We start from the raw sequence: 17148 nt of genomic DNA, 5'->3' as shown, positions 1-17148 counted from the left end.
ATTTTGAATGGCATTCTAGATCCCGTTCAGTTACTTCCCATCCATTTTTATGTTAATGACATTTCTGTGGCATTTAACAGATGGACAGAGCTGACCTTTCGGTGCCTGATGACTCCAGGTGTCAGATGAAGGCTCTGCTCTAACATTTAACAAATCTTTCTATGCCGCCTTGGCTGCATGGAACACAACCCAAAAATCAACCATCCTCATCCAACCCAAGCCCACTGGCCTCTAGTTAGTTAGCTCACCCTTTAGCTGTATCTCAAGCATGGGCAGAACGTGAGACGGCTGCATTAATTACCAAGTATCCTGTGGCTTCTGTAACTGAAATATAGAATTTATGATAGAATAATGACACTTTTCCTAAAACCAAAACCAAAACCACATTCACTTCACAGTTTAGGGTTTATGGTAACATGCACTGACCTCAAAAGCACCAAACTAAGCATTTGTGTCACTGTGCCCAAGCCATCAGTTACTGTTATTACATTTTTCAGTGCTTTTCTGCTTTGAATTTCTAATTAAACTTAAGAGGCAATTGCAAACGTTTGGTGCTTTAATGATAAAACAAGTCCCGCTGTTCTACAATAATTAATGCTGACGCTGTTAAGAAATTTAACATGTTTATGTAATCATTTCAAAGCGTTTATATCTTTAGAATGGAAAAGGCAGCTATTTATATTACATTTTGATGACATAACACATGCATTTGTAATGTACTTCAAAGTCTCCATAAAAGTTCAAACAGATGCATCATATTGTGATATAGATCCTCATACTGATGTGGGTTTATCAAACCCTTTGTTGCAAACTATTTACAATGCACCTCACATTGGAGGGAATGCATCATTCTGTATAGATTTTCTGCTGCTGTCTTATGTATGGGATTTCTTGATACGGATACATTTCCATTGTAAATGAACTAACAAATCTTGAATTATTCAAATGGCATGCAGCTTCAAATGCTTCATGCTAGTTTCATCATTATAGTGCAGAACTTCATTAAGTCATGGTTTTATATTCACTGGATGATAAACATCTCGCAAGACTTGCATGCCAGAAAAAGACCCTTGTTGCTTCTAGAACATGGAGTGGACTCATGAGATCTAACCCACTTTTTACTCCACTTGAGAGAGATGCCGGTGTGAACTGGATTAAAATCATTAAGATTAAATCATTTGTGGTGCTTTTGGAGTTTGGGTTTTTATGGGTTGGACAATGACTACACTTAATCTCTCATATCATTCTTCCTTTATAGTTGATGTCAAAGCAAGCCGTTTCTGATGATTCCTGTGATGTGACATGCTGTAAGTCACTAAAACTGTTCTTAAAAATAGTTTCTTCTATAATTAATATACACGCAGTGTTATGACCTTATACTAATTGAGGTTACATGAAGTAGTTGGTCACACCACAGGACCATTTAAAATGAAGTAGTGAAGGCAAGAAGGCGATTAAAATGCTCAGGATTTGTGCCGTGACATACATTCACTACCGTTCAAATGTTTGAGGTTGTTAAGGATTTTAAAAGAAGTCTCTTATGCTCATAAATGCTGCATTTATTTGATAAAAAATACAGTAAAAACAGTAATAATGCAAAATATTGATACAATTTAAAATAACTTTTTTCTAATTTTAAAATACTCTAAAATGTAATTTATTTCTGTGATGCAAAGCTGAATTTTCAGCTTCATTCCTCCAGTCTTCAGTGTCACATGATCCTTCAGAAATCATTCTAATATGCTGATTTGCTGCTCAGGAAATATTTCTTATTATTATCAGTTTTTAAGACCTTTTGTGGAAACGTGTAAATGTGTTTTTTTAGGATTCTGTGATAATTTTTTTTAATTTAAAACAGACATTTATTGTAACAATGTAAATATTTTAATGGTCCCCGTTTGATCAATTTAATGCATCCTCGCTAAATAAAAAATAAAAATAATTTTTAAAAACGTACAGACCACATACGTTTGAGGTGTATACAGCTAGAGAATAATGAAATGAATAAAGGTTTGATAGTTTCACAGCGTCTAGATTACATGTCTCGTAACATGGGCTTTCATGCAGTAAATCAGGAAATATCACAGCGTCAGTACACATCACCCACAGACACCAGCAGAAATGGTGAACATATGTCTACATTCAATGTCATATGCCTGACCTAGTTAAGATGTGAAAGCTTGGATCACTTAAATGATCATTCTTACCTTACTTTCAGAGGAAATTTGCTTCCTCCCACTTCTATTAATATCAAGAACTCATTGATTTCTGTGTAATCTGAAACACTTTGAAGAAAATCAGATGAGTCTACAGCAATTTAACATGAGCCAGTGATAAACAGCATGCAAGCCTAAAGCTCTCTTTTAAACATCACTTCGAAATTCATATAAACACAAACCTCCATAGAAGAAGATATGAAGATACATTTGATCAGTATAGTATACATACAACTGCTGTAAATTATGCAACTGAATCTCTGTTAGTCAATGCAGTTCAATATGTTACAGCAAGAATGCACAGCTCAATCCAAGTTGCACAACTTATCTCAAGTGCGTCATTATACTCTATTTCCAGAAACCTGAAGACTTCTGATAACATTTCACACAGCTCAACCTAATTACCAATTTTAACACATTACCAGCTGTGAGCGCTCTTGTTTCATTAGTTCAGACTGAGTATTGCTATTGACACACATAACCACATTTTTTGATACCAGGATATAGCATAGTCCATATTGTAGCTTATTCTGAACACCATCCACCAAATCAGACAGAAAGAGACTATCTGATGTACATGCTAAGCTTCTGGCGGCATGTAGAATCTGTAATGTTGCATTTTGCATGTGCAAACCTGAATGTTGGCTTTGTATTAAGAGATATTTCATGCATTTTTCACTCTACTCAGGTCACCGCTTGGCATCCTATATGATAAAACCTTCCTGCTCTTTTTGCATAATTCATATTATATACCATAACTTTTGTATAAGGCATGTGTTCCTGTTATGACCGCCTTACATTATATAACAAACATTAAGATTGTTGAGCTGAAAGTGGAGGATTTTGCAGGAAATTGGCTAATGTAATAACCTCACACATACAGTACACATATAAACAGTGCATGTATTTGTTATGTTGTGGCTTAAAGCCTATAAAGAGTATCCAGGGTAATCTCAGTCCACACAATGAATGCCAACACGTGGTCTTGCTCTGTGAGGTGCTCAGCTGCCAGTGTTTCCAGCTACGAGGTGCAGGAAAGGAGAGGTAAGAGGAAGTGGGGGCTGAGAAGCGTGAGCTCTTTAATTCTGCACCAGGGGAAAACCCTTCCCAAATTCTGTGTAGGTGGATTATGGGTTATAAGTGTGCGAGTGTGTGCACATGAATTATGCAGGAGCGTGCATGTGTGTGTGCATGTTTTTTTTTTTTTTTTTTACTCAAATGGATGTTGGAGCATGTATGTCAACTACGAATAGCCACGAGTGTTTGTTTTTCTATAGGCTTGCATTTTATGTATGGAGGGCAAGTTGTCTACCCTTGCATCTATGTGTGTGAGTGTTTATTGGATGCCTGTTGTGATAAATAAGACACAGGGGTAGGGGATCTTTGTGTGGAGCAGAATGCATGTGTGTGTGTGTCAAGCTTGCCTGTCTTTGACAGCGCCTATAGGACACACTGGGGTACTGTGGGAGGGGGCTGAAATCCAGTTGTTTTGAAGCATACAGCACATTGATTAAAGCACATTGGTGTTTTACACCAGCAAACAGGTTTGGTTGTTGGCTTTATACCTTACTTTATATTGTTGTTAATGTCATCTGTACAACATATAATATAGTTTTAATTGAATAGTTCACCACAAATGTAAAATTGTGTCATAATTTACTCACCCTCATGTCATTTCAAACCTGTATGACCTTTTTCGGTAGAACATGATAGAAGATATTTCCAAAAATGTCAAGGGCGCTCTTGTTGATGATGATGACTGGAGCTGTAAAAATAATTCATCATAAAAGTAGTCTATACAACTGCACTATACTGCAAACAATCTGAAGCCATACAATGGCCTCTTCTCTGAAAATGTTTTTTTTTTTACACAAATTGATTCAATTCAAATTGATATCAATGATCATACAAACAAGTACACAAACATACACACTGACTTTTGGCATCAAACCTGGGATATCTTTCTTTTTTTTTCTTCCTTTTTTTTTGTCTTATGGATATTTTTAGACGTTGATGTTCCCCTTAAATATCAAAAGTTTGTAATCAGTAAGATGCACAAAATTAACAAATCTGCATATTAGAATAATTTCTGAAGGATCATGTGACACTGAAGGCTGGAGTAATGATGCCCAAAACTCTGCTTTGCAGGAATAACTTTTATTTTTATTTTTTAAAATAGAAAACAGTTATTTTAAATTATAATAATCTTCCACAATATTATTGTTTTTACTTTATTTTTGTTTAAATTAAAGCAGCCTTGGTGAACGAGCCTTCATTCAAAAACTATAATAAATAAAAACATATTTTGTATCGTAAATGTGTCAAATCAAATGAAGAATGTGATATCCCAAACAGCATGGAAAGCCTTAATTTGGTTCTGCTGTAGAAACTGTACTGTATATTAGCATTTAATTGGCATGTTTATTACAGAACAGTCAAAATGTTATTCATCTGAATCTTTCGTTTACTGTTGAAAGTGAAAGTCAGTGTCAGTCACGATGAGTCACTACAAAGCGTCTCTCAGGGAAAAAGCAGCAAATGAATATTAATTTGATCCACAGAATAAAGGAAATGTCATCCTTCTGTTTGTTTTCATACTATTAACCGCAGAATGATTCTCATTGACATGCCTAATGCCAGACGTTCAGATGCAATGCAACTCATCCACATCGGTCAGTGTTCCCTGTGTGTTCATCATGTTGTCTGATGTGAACTCAACGTCAAGCGTTCTTCAAAGCCACCTTAAATATGACAACAAGCCCCACAATTAGCCATTGATTGAGATTATTCAAATCACTGCTAAACTGGTGATGTGTAAAAATATTGTTTTGCTTTTCCCATTTATCAAAAAAAAAAAAAAACATACAAATAAATGCCATGATTACAAAGGAAAATGCACTTATGTTGCTTGTTCATTCTCTTCTAGATGCAATATTTTTTAAAGCAACTGTGTGTTTGTCTGTGTATGTAAATCCATGATATGTACAAAGTGGGAGTTATTGTACTTGTATGTGTTTCATATTTCCCCATGGCTGAAATGGTTGGCAGGGCTGAGGAGGTGTCAGCGATTACTCCCATGGAAATAGATGTCCAAGTCAATGCTGTGTGTTTGTTTTTCTAATTACCATGGCAGCAGCTGTTCTGATTGATAGCACTGCCTAATTAGCAGGGGTACGAAGATGCTCAAGATGCCATGCATTTAATAATACTGCAAAACAAGTTGCTTTATTATATAATAAATAGAAGTAGAGTTTGGAATGAGTTTTCAAACTGAGGTGTTGATGCTACAGTAAACTCTATTAAAATAGCTTTTCACCCGAAATCATGGAAAAAAGAGCAAAGTATTTACAGTATTTACAAGACAAAAAAAAAAGTGTATTTTTAAGACTTTAAGTTTTAATTTCATTATGCTCCCATTGTGACATTGGTTTCCAATTGGTCACCATTATATTTCATTATCTCTAACTTTCATTTTTAATTTTCAAAATCATTCTGATGATACGCTAACTACTAAAAAGGCGAATGGCTTGTGTTTCTTTCCAGTGCTCCAAAAGGGTGAAGTGCAGCAGCAACAACTGCATGTGCACAGCAATCCACTGCAAGTATGACAGTGGTATATTTATGCCAGTAAATTCCACTCACTTAACTCTATGGACTCCAAAGTTGCACAAATAACATGTTTTCATACTTTGATATTCATTACATATAAATTGTAATCTAAATATCATGAAAGTATTTGTTCTGCCATCAACTGATATTGACTCTTAAATTTAAGAATTTATTGTATTGTAAGAAATCGTACATTTTTAAAATAAGAATCTCCACCAGTAATAATTAAAATCAGACACACACACACAAAACAGTATAATTAGATTTGGGGGGAAAATGTGCTTAATTGTCATGAAAAAATGATCACTATACAAAAAGAATGATCCTAAAATAGGCTTAATTTCATTTTTATTAAAATGTGAGCATTTGTTTGGGGGTGAAATGTGACCTACAAATTTTTGCATGATTCACCAATACAAACATAGTGTGTCTTTGACTGAAAATAATTACATTAAAGACAGTAATCAGAGGCAAAACATCATATATCCTAACATAAGACTCTTTTTAAAATGTTCATTACACACAGTAGCCGAGATGATAACTGACCAGCCACTTAGCATAACAAATATAATGGAGTAGTTTCCAAAAACAGACATTCAACAGATACTGTATTTCACACAAATCAATTGCCATTCTTTTGTTAGTATTAGGCCAGTCTGGATAGGAAATATTTCTACTATCCTGCACTGACCTTGACCAGTGTTGACATGTAATGATCTCCAGCTTATGCGTTCACTGGCGGTGGCTTCCTGACCAGTGACCTCAAACCCCCATCGATTTCTGCTTTTGCTCACCAGCGAGTACTAAATTAGTGGCATAGAGGCAATCACCAAGCTTATATTTGCTGGACTGTCTAGACAGAGTGTGTCAAAGTACTTAATTTGTATTTTATGTCCCTCACAGTTGTGGTCTAGCGTATTTTACGCTGCACTTAGAGTACAAGAATTCATCACCAAAGCCAGCCATTGAAAGAATAGTTTGACTTTCAATTCAAATTCTGATTAATAATGCATTGCTATTTGCAGGCTCATACAGAGGGCATGACCAAATATGCTCATGAATATTTAATTACTCTGAGCTCTTCTCTTACAAAGATGAATCACCCCTATGCTCTCTTGACGGCTGCTGCTGTGCAAATAACCTGTTTTAATATGTGTCTAGCCATCCCTGCTTATGCAATCATAACAGATATCAGATCACAATGGAGAACCCATTCCATTATCAGCTAGGGGGTTTGCTTAACATGAGCTCAGGAATGAGGACGCACATACACAAACCTAATTACTGACACAAGTTCCCTCTTGAGTCAAGGACCGGTACGTGCTAGAATAAGATTAAGAGAGAGGGCGAGATTTGGAAGCTGTTGGTGTAGGAGAGCGCTGCCATCTTAACAGCTTTGTGATGACGATGGTGGAGGCTGAGGATGAGGATGAAGAGAGTATCTGTACTACTCACCCACTCCTCCCTGTGTGTCAAACCGCTCATTACTTACTCAAGATAAGATTGAGTGCAAGGGACACATCAAGGCTCACAAGTTCATTAATCTCAAATCTGGGGGGGGGGGTGGATGGGTAATAATGTTTGAAGGATTTATCTGTGTCCTTACAAAATGATTTTTCATAACAGTACAAATGTACCTTTATTGCTTCTGCAGAGGTGAATTTTCTTCTATTGTATACCAGGAGAAGCAGAAATTAAGGGCTTCTGAAGAAAGTTTAGATTTTGTTTATATTTACACTGTATTATTCATACCGCATTGTGATTTTATTGCACAAATATTTAATGTTTCTTTGTTTGTGTTTTAATAGGTTGTGGGTGGCTTTGACTTTGAATTACCTCAGACTAGGCGCATTCATAACTTCACAAAACATTAAGGTACATCATGGCTAAATGTGAAGATCTGGTTCTGTTCAGCAGATACAAATCAATATCTTCACTCGCACTCAAGCGCGCGCTCCGCTTCAGTACCATGGAGAGCTCCATTGTCTTCATAGGAAGGTTCAGCCAATCAACGCTTTTCTTAGACTAAGTCATAACAGTTTGTTGTACAAAAAACGGGAAGCAGTAATTACAACAGTCTACATTTACGAAAATTAAAAAACAAAGACACTTAAGTCGTTTACACAAATATTATTTGTTACTTTAACACACTTTTCCTTTGGTAAACAATACACTGTATGGCATTTTACCGTTCCTTATTATAATATGCTAATTATACAAAGACGGGATTTGTTTATAACTATTTCTGTCATTAAGGTTCTGCTGAGATTCTGAGACACTAATGTCTTAGTTTACAGACGTTTTGAATTTTTTAATTATTGTATTTGGCAAATGCAAGCGATAATGTCAATTTGTTAACGATGTGATCAAAGCTGTGTCTGTTGAATCTGGCTTGACTGTACCAAATGAAATTGGTTAAAACTAAACGAAAACAAATGTGTCTATTTTGTGATCAAATCATTCGTTGTGCGAAAATGTAGTCATCTCCAGATTATGTAAAACTCAAATAACGTCAATTGAATCCTCTAGACGTTTAAAAAAGACGTTTGGTTGGACAAAAAGGAACCTCATAAAAACCTCATAGAACCTCTTTGTATATGAGAGAGCGCGTCTTTGGAACTGTTACAATCGTTTAATCTTGAATAATGTTTTGGATACTTTGTGAATGATTTCGTGCGCGCAGGCAAAACACAGCGGCGCGCGCGCCGAGAATCGATGCTCTTGTTTTGTTAGTCTCCGATTGGGCGAGTGGAGGAAATGTGTCAGGCATATGCTCGCTGTGGGCGGGAGTAGACATGTGTTTATAAAGCTCCGTGGGGCGGCGACAGTGTGTTAAAAAGCAAAAGAGAGCGCGCGACAGAGAAACCCTCAGTTTACCCGATGTTAGGTAGGGGAGGCGGGTCGCCCTCTGCCGCTCCGTCTCCTCACCTGTATGGATGACCACTACAATCTCATTGATTCCCCCTCAGCCAGCAACAGAGGGACCAACGCCGACAACCACGGGTACGCGGAGACGGAGAAGGACATCATGACAGTTGTCGCGTGCGATAATATGCTGGAGGAAACCGCGGCGCTCCCCAGTCACCTGTCGCTGGATCGATACGAGCCGGACCACGAGTGCTGCGAGCGAGTGGTCATCAACATCTCGGGGCTGCGCTTCGAAACCCAGCTGAAAACTTTTAACCAGTTCCCGGACACATTGCTCGGGGACCCGAAGAAAAGGATGCGCTACTTTGACCCGCTCAGAAACGAGTATTTCTTTGACAGAAACCGACCGAGCTTCGATGCCATCCTGTACTACTATCAGTCCGGGGGGCGCATTCGGAGACCCGTGAACGTCCCCATTGACATCTTCTCGGAGGAAATTCGCTTTTATCAACTTGGCGAGGAAGCCATGGAGAAATTTCGCGAGGATGAGGGCTTTATCAAAGAAGAAGAGCGACCGTTGCCAAACCACGAATTTCAGAGACAGGTTTGGCTTCTGTTTGAGTACCCAGAGAGCTCTGGTCCTGCCAGGGGCATTGCTATTGTGTCTGTTTTGGTCATTTTGATTTCTATTGTTATTTTCTGTTTGGAAACCCTGCCTGAGTTTAGGGACGACAAGGACCCAGCTACTGTCTCTCCAATTGTAAATGGCACTGGCCCTTTTGCATCCAGCCCTTTCACAGACCCTTTCTTTGTGATCGAGACCCTTTGCATCATCTGGTTCTCTTTTGAACTGCTCGTGCGTTTCTTCGCGTGCCCCAGCAAGGCTACTTTTTCCAAAAACATCATGAATATCATTGATATCGTGGCTATTATTCCTTACTTCATCACTCTGGGGACGGAGCTGGCCGAGAGGCAAGGCAATGGCCAGCAAGCCATGTCACTTGCCATCCTCCGTGTGATCCGTCTGGTGAGGGTCTTTCGTATCTTCAAGCTCTCGCGCCACTCCAAAGGCCTCCAGATTCTCGGCCAGACTTTAAAAGCCAGCATGCGGGAGCTGGGACTCCTCATCTTCTTCCTCTTCATCGGGGTCATCTTGTTTTCCAGTGCAGTCTACTTCGCAGAGGCTGACGACCCTAGCTCGAGTTTCAGCAGCATCCCTGATGCTTTTTGGTGGGCTGTGGTTACCATGACTACAGTGGGCTATGGAGACATGCATCCAGTAACCATCGGAGGCAAAATTGTAGGTTCTTTGTGCGCCATCGCTGGCGTATTGACCATTGCGCTGCCCGTACCTGTCATTGTGTCCAATTTCAATTACTTTTATCACCGGGAGACTGACGGGGAAGAGCACGCACAATACCTTCACGTTGGCAGCTGTCAGCATCTCAACTCCACAGAAGATCTGAAACAGACACAGAGCACATCCTCCCTCAGTAAATCGGAATATATGGTCATAGAGGAAGGAATAAATAGTGCTTTCAAACAGCCAAACTACTCCAACCAGAACAATCAAAACTGCGTGAATATTAAAAAGATTTTCACAGACGTGTAAATCATGTACAGTGTCAGACAGTCTTACAGTAATCACCATGATGGCAACCATGCAAATGTAATGTGCTGCGTTATTAGGGTACAACGGGGTTAAAAGCCCCCATTTGTGGATTATTTTTTTTTTAGCACCCAAAGTATACAGCAGTTGAAAAAAATAAAATATTTTTACTGAATATAGATGGAGATATAAAACTTGTATAAGGTAAATGCAACAATTAATTTGTTTTTATTAAACAAATAAATAAATACAAAGGCAGCTAGAGGGAAAAAATCTGTCACCATAAGCAAATACTTTTGATATAGCAACTACTTCAGCAAATCACTATTTTGATATTTTTGCTATTGCTATTTTCAGTTTATTTACTCACATAATGGCATTTCATGGAGTTGCAATGTAAGTAATGTCAGATTTCACATTGTAACTAGAACAGTTAATATCTATCCAAAATAATTATTTCCTCCCAGTTACAGAATACAGTTGCTCTACCAACATAACTACATTTTTGGCTATTCAACAGGTACTGAAATCTAAATCTCTTTTAGCAAAAATCACAAATCTGTAAGTCTTTAAATAAATAAAATAGCTGTAATGATTTTTATTAGCTACATAAATCTGAAAAACAAAATCAGACTTTTGACATTGCACAACGCATGAATCGGTACACTTTCAGCAGTGCATAGAGATAAACAGGTGTTAAGAAAGTACTGGGGTAGTTTTTGTTGCTATTTAGTGTTTTGGGAGTATGTAAATCACAAGGGCCTTTTACCCTGGGGGATTTTAGATCCGTTGTACCCTACATGTTATGGACAAGGCAGCATATTAAACTAAAAGTAACGCAGGGCGCTATTTTGGTAGAAAGGTGCCAAACTCCAATTCACGTGTTGCATTTGTCCAGAGCATAAAGGATAAGGTTCAAGTCAGGGACTAAAAAGAAGAAGCACTCACACTGCAAATATTGTGCTCGTAAGTCTGCGTTTGGTATCAGTGTTAACATATAATCATCATAATACGTGAGTATTTGCAATATCTTACATTTTTTGGCAAAGTAAAACAACCGAATATGTGTTGCTGTTAATGTGAACAAACTGAAGATAATGCTGTGTTGATCATATGTACTTTGTGGAATATATGGGTGAATCTTCAATTAGGGGAACTTTCATGTCACCTAGGGTGATTTTAAAGAAAAAGAAAAAAAATGTAAAGAATAGATTAATGCGTCTCTTTAATTGCTTTTTCCTAATTTTGAGTGCTGAAATGTGATATTTGCCAGGAAATTTTACAAGGAACTTAAAAACAAACCAAAAAAGTATATATTTTTTAATTAAATTGGTATTTATGTGTACAATTTGCCAATATTTTCTAACAAAGAATTACAGTTTTTAATAAATTAACTAATTTTCAGTTGTTGTTTTTTTTTTCCACAAAGAAAATATTTAATGGTTATGAAGTTATACGTAATAGAATATCATAAATAAGAAATAAGAAGAAATCATGACCTTGGAGTAGATTTCTATTAGGTGTTATCACCAAACATTACTGTTTGTCAATTTTGATTCTGAAACAATCAGTTTCTTGTATTTTTATTAATTATGTTAATTAGCTAATAACTAACTTAAAACCTTTTTTATGTCAAAGTTATTAAATTCATGTGGTCTGTATTCCATGATAATTAATAAAGATTAAGATAGATTAAACAGTTTTCAACAAGTGCCCCGGTTGAAGAATCACCAATACATCTCAGTGCAGACTTCATTTAAATGCAATGAATGTGAAAAAAAAACAAGCCAAAAAACACAAAAACAGTACGTTTTGTTAATAATGTAATCAAAGCTGTGTCTGTTGAATCTGACTTGCCTGTAGCAAATGAAATTGGTTAATACTAAACGTACATCTTTATATTGTGTGATCAAGTTACTCGGTGTGCAAAAATGTAGTCATCTCCAGATTATGTAAAACTCAAATCACGTCAAGCCTAAAAATAGAGCGTTCAGATTTCCCTCAAAGTGAGACGTCACAGCGGTTCTGAATACTGAGAGAGAGAGAAAGAGGAAGCATCTGAAAAAGTGGCTTGGATTCAGGGGGAAAAGTATGTCTCCATGGGATGAGAGACTACGAGATGAGAAGCTGAAGACTGAGAGATCACGCCTTGAATCCGCCTTTGATGCAGTCTCCATGGCGACTACAGTTTCCTGGGTAACCCCCATTAATGTTACCATGACATTCTCCCCCGTTGTCAGAGCAACGCTCCAGATGGTTCACAAAGCCTGACTGGCAAAATAGAGCGCGAGAATTGCGATCAGAAAAGGATCTCAATCCTTTATTGGATGTATCTCTAACATTTTTCAGCCTAATAGTATTTAATGCATTATGTAAAACAGCTTCGGCAAATAATTAGCATAGCCCTGGGTTTGCAAACCATCCAGACTTGATGCACTCACACATATTTGCATTTTTTTATCTTTTACAAATGTCTGAATGTGCTCATGCGGAAAATTGCATTGATATTGATTGACAAGACGGACCGACAGACAGATGGAAAACATGCTGTGCATGCAGAATGCCTGCGTTGCCTCAGTGCGCGAAGTAGGTTGAGGTGGATTGTTATCGTCGCCTGTGGCTCGGGTGTTTTTGCTTTGTAGCTGTCAAATCGAGACTGTGTTTAGGTTATGGGCTCACTCGGGCGTTCTCTATTTGGCTCTCCTGTGGAGAAAACAGAACGCGAGGTGCAGCGTGAGCTGATTACCGGAGGTTTCACGCTGACGCTCCCGTTGACGGGTGTTAGAGGCTGCGCGGCAGTCCGCCAGACACGTCCCAAACTCTCAGTCAGAGAGCATCATTCTCAGATGTAGACCTGCGCGGTTCAGTCTCAGTCATCTGCGCTTTCCGCCCTATAGTCGTCATTTTACACTATATAGAAGTAGAGCAGCAACAGAAGACACGCACGGCTGTTATTAAATTCAGTAATAAAGAAAACAAGTACAAACATTTTTTTTTAACAAAAACAAATCTGCATGTAATTTATTGCTCACTTTCACTTTCATAACACCAGATTTGTAATGCTTATTTAACAGGTATGAAACAGGTCCTTGCTGACTTGTCGCTCAGTGCTGCCATCAAGTGACGCATCCATGCAAAATAAATTCCTTTGCATATCTTTGAAAGACAGGTTTAACGTCATCTATATCTTTGCAAGAACATGAATTAATGTATCCTGTCTGCAATGCTATCTGGATGCAAAGAAATTCCCCCCTCAGTAAAAGCTTTTGCTAGTCTAGTTTTTAAACTTCCTTTTCATTTAGTTTTTAAATGTCATGGAGCCCCAAATATCATCATCTTCATTCAAGAGACCCCCATTCTGAAATTGTAAAGGCATTTGTATAAATTGTTGTATAAAAACCCAGTGTTTATACACTGTGAAAAATAATAGCATTAATGTATAAAATATTAATTTAACTTATTAAATTAACTTTTTTAGCTTTTAAACATTGTTTTTAAATTATAATTTTTTCTGTGTTCATTATTGTACTGAACTGTAAAATCTATGAATTAATTTACTTTATAATCACATTCATTAATTTACTTTATTTGCTTATTGTGATCAAAAATCATTAAAAAAACCCTACAAACTAATTTCTGCCCGATCTATTGTTCCCTCCATATTCAGATCTTTAAACTGTTTTTCCAACTCTCTGAAACATTCAAGCATTCCTCTGACTAGGAAGGGCTTGTCTATGATCAGCTGTGAAGGATAATTTCTTAATATAGTGTATGTGTGTTCGTTTGGTGCCTGCACTGACTCTCACATTTGCTAGCTGTTATATCCGAGGTGTTAACACAGAGAGCTTGCTGTCTGAGGTGTTGTGGCTTGCACGACACCTCGCAACATTCAGGTTGACATCTTCATCCTAAGACTCTTTTCTTTCCTAAAGGGTGTTTATAACTGTGGCTTCTGCAGCAAAGTTAACTGCTTTTTCTGTTTCTTTCAAGGAAGCAACATGGACATCTGTTCACTTGAATTCTGGAGTTTGCTGATGTCAGATATAAGGCTATTTTTACAAACTGAAATACACCTGTGACATACTCCAAAACAATGAAGACAATGGAATTCAGAAGGTAAACCTCTTGTATTTTTTCGAGATATTATTTTGCTGCCCAATATTATTGTTGTGCACTAAAATGCAGTTGATTCTTCTTAGCATAATTGTTTAACCGTAATTGTTCACATATGCTGTTAAGACAAAAGAAAATCATTAATGCACCTATAGCACTTCTACCATTCAAACGTTTGAGGTCAGATTTTTTTTTTTACGTTTTTGAAAAAAAGTCTCTTAATTGATAAAAATACAGTAAAAATTTAATATTCTGAAATGCAATTACAATTTAAAATAATTGTTTTTATTTAAATGTATACATGATATTTCAGAAATCATTCTAATATGCTGATTTGCTGCTCAAGAAAAAATTCTTATAATTATCAATTTTGAAAACAGTCGTGCTGAAAAGATTTTCTCATGCAGAGAGAAAAAAAATCCTACCTTTAATGGATTTCACTTTAGATTAATATATAGTAATTTTAGCAAAACACATCTCAGAAAAAACGGGCTTTCCTCCTGTTATACAAACTGAACATATTAGAGATGTGGCCATTCCAAGTTTGAATCCAATTTTTCCTCCAGTTCCTTAAATGCTTTACATAGGAATAAACTTAGATCAAGTGTCAGATCAAATTCCGGAGGTGCTGTATTCATATCCGACCTGTTCTGGCACAAATTATGGCCTTCAGGTGTATGATTTGAAGACATTTTACCTCTTATAATATGAAAACAAACATAAATTGATGTTTTTGTTTACCTAACCTTGAAGGCTACAGCAAATAGAGTTTATTATTTTAATTTATGCTTGTAATTGTGTCTTGATTCTTAAAACTCTTGGCGTTGTTGGATAACTGGAGCAGTTTTCCACCGTATTCATTTTAAGTGCATGTGTTTGCACTCACAATGTGTTAATAATCTCCTCTAGTCATCTCGCACTCGCTCTGGAGTGATATAACTGTTCTATCATTGTCACCGGAGGTGCCGCGTCTGCTTCAGTTCATTAATTAGCCGGAGACAGAGGTCGACTGAAAGGGAGAGTGAGATAATCATGACAGAGAGACATTGCAGTGCAGAGATGTGCTCAAGTAGGCAGTATAATATATAAATGTCTTCCAGCTTGAAAGATGTGTTTCCCTCTCACTTGAGCGTTCGAGTAAACTGCTTCATTTCATCTGTCACATTCCAGCAGCGTAATACGTTTGCGTGTGTCTGTTTCTGCAGGCTCCAGGGGAGATCCACACAATGCCTAGGACTGACGACCAATAGAAACGGAGGCCGTTAACCTTTCTGCTAACAAAACAGAACTGAATCACCTTCAAACAACACAGAAGATGCCTGCATATCTCTACTGCCACTTCTCATTTAAGTCTGGCTGAATCACAGTGAACCGCAAAACTCTAGAAGTGGCCTTTTTTGGGGAAATTCTACAGGTTCACATTTAATACGAAGAAAGCAATACGAAGAGAACTGAACTGTTGAACTGTTGGACATGAGCTGATCGTCTATGACACAACTGCCCTCAATCAAGCTGTTTTCTGGTGTCCATCATGTATTTACAGTTTAGCTGTTGTTGTGCCAGATGTGAGAACTATGTGGAAACTAAATCTTTCTTGCTCTTTGACCATGTAAATTGTCAAACAGATATTTTTTTCTTATAATCATATGATGAAATTAACAGTCTGAAGTACTTCATTCCATATACTCTCCCAAAGGTATTTAAGCTCTTCAGACACACTTAAAAATCTGTGAATGTCACTGCACAAAATATCAAACCATGCACACTTTTCAAGCAAATGATAAATGATAAAGAATAGATTAACTGTTCAAAAAGAAAATGGGACATTCAGACAAAAAACTAAACAAAACAAAAAACATTAATTTTGTAAAAATGGTGATGTCATGCACATGCACATTATTTGTTCAGTCTATAGTTCCAGTGTGCGGATCGTTTTGACAGTGTTGTCATCAGTACACAAAACTTGCTTTAAGTGAATGCTTTTAGTGCATCATTCTTATTCTTAAACTCTCTGACATTTTCTGGTTATCCAACATTAATTAATTTCCAAAAAAACATATGTAGCTTTGCCTCTTTTTAACACTGCGCTCGTTGTCTTCTGTTTTGCATTCAATTTTACAAAGGCTCTGCAAAAAGTAGATACAAAAAAATGATTATGATTAAACTGAAACATAAAATATTAATAATAATACACTTATTTTTTATCACAAACCTGACACCTTGACACTCAGTTTTTTGTTTTTTTTCAACAGAACTGAACTTTAAAGTCACACAGCTGAGCCTCTTCTATTACAAGCAGCAAACCAAAACAAAACAATCTTCCCACATCCCTCATAAACAATATTTGAACATCTTAGATCAAAAGGACAAATGTGGAAGGCTAAATATTTGTTTTATCAAGCACTAGAGTACAACGGAGTAACATTTAGCCCCAGAAGAATCACTGAGTCTGCTTGTTTCAGATCAACAGTGATCCCATATGGTTGGGTTTTAGCCAGAACAACCCACAGAGCCTCAGAACTGCACGATATCTCTGTGTCACATGAAACAAAAAAAATATTTTGATGTACACAACACCACCACTTTATGCTGCATCATGTCATGAATTAATCTTAAAGAACACTTTAGCAACCATATAGTATTGCAAAATCTAGAACACCCTAGTAGCCACATAGAAACACCCTAGCAACCACCTAGTAAGACTCTAGTCCCCAACAATACACCCTAGAAACC

The 17148-nt window shown here is 37.1% G+C and overlaps 1 protein-coding gene across 2 annotated transcripts; it reads left to right on the top strand.

Annotated features, from left to right (window-relative positions):
- The first annotated feature begins 8535 nt into the window (after positions 1 to 8535).
- Positions 8536 to 16208, top strand: LOC113050280 (potassium voltage-gated channel subfamily A member 3-like). Of its 2 annotated transcripts, none has more exons than XM_026213091.1 (3): positions 8536 to 12498; positions 14293 to 14418; positions 15621 to 16208. In XM_026213091.1, the coding sequence occupies exon 1, from the start codon at positions 8758 to 8760 to the stop codon at positions 10303 to 10305; it is 1548 nt and encodes a 515-aa protein (XP_026068876.1). In that variant the 5' UTR covers positions 8536 to 8757; the 3' UTR covers positions 10306 to 12498; positions 14293 to 14418; positions 15621 to 16208. The 2 variants fall into 2 exon arrangements, with proteins under 2 accessions (XP_026068876.1, XP_026068875.1); XM_026213090.1 differs by having other exon boundaries at positions 8715 to 12498; positions 14297 to 14418; positions 15621 to 16207.
- The last annotated feature ends 940 nt before the right edge of the window (positions 16209 to 17148 follow it).

This window comes from Carassius auratus, chromosome 31 (assembly GCF_003368295.1).
Source record: "Carassius auratus strain Wakin chromosome 31, ASM336829v1, whole genome shotgun sequence".
In the NCBI taxonomy this organism is placed as follows: Eukaryota; Metazoa; Chordata; class Actinopteri; order Cypriniformes; family Cyprinidae; genus Carassius; species Carassius auratus.
Note: the sequence above shows the minus strand (reverse complement) of the source record. Positions and strands in the feature narration are given on the sequence as shown.

Coding starts and splice junctions, on each gene's coding strand:
- LOC113050280 (XM_026213091.1), top strand. CDS start 8,758: ATGGATGACCACTACAATCTCATTGATTCCCCCTCAGCCAGCAACAGA.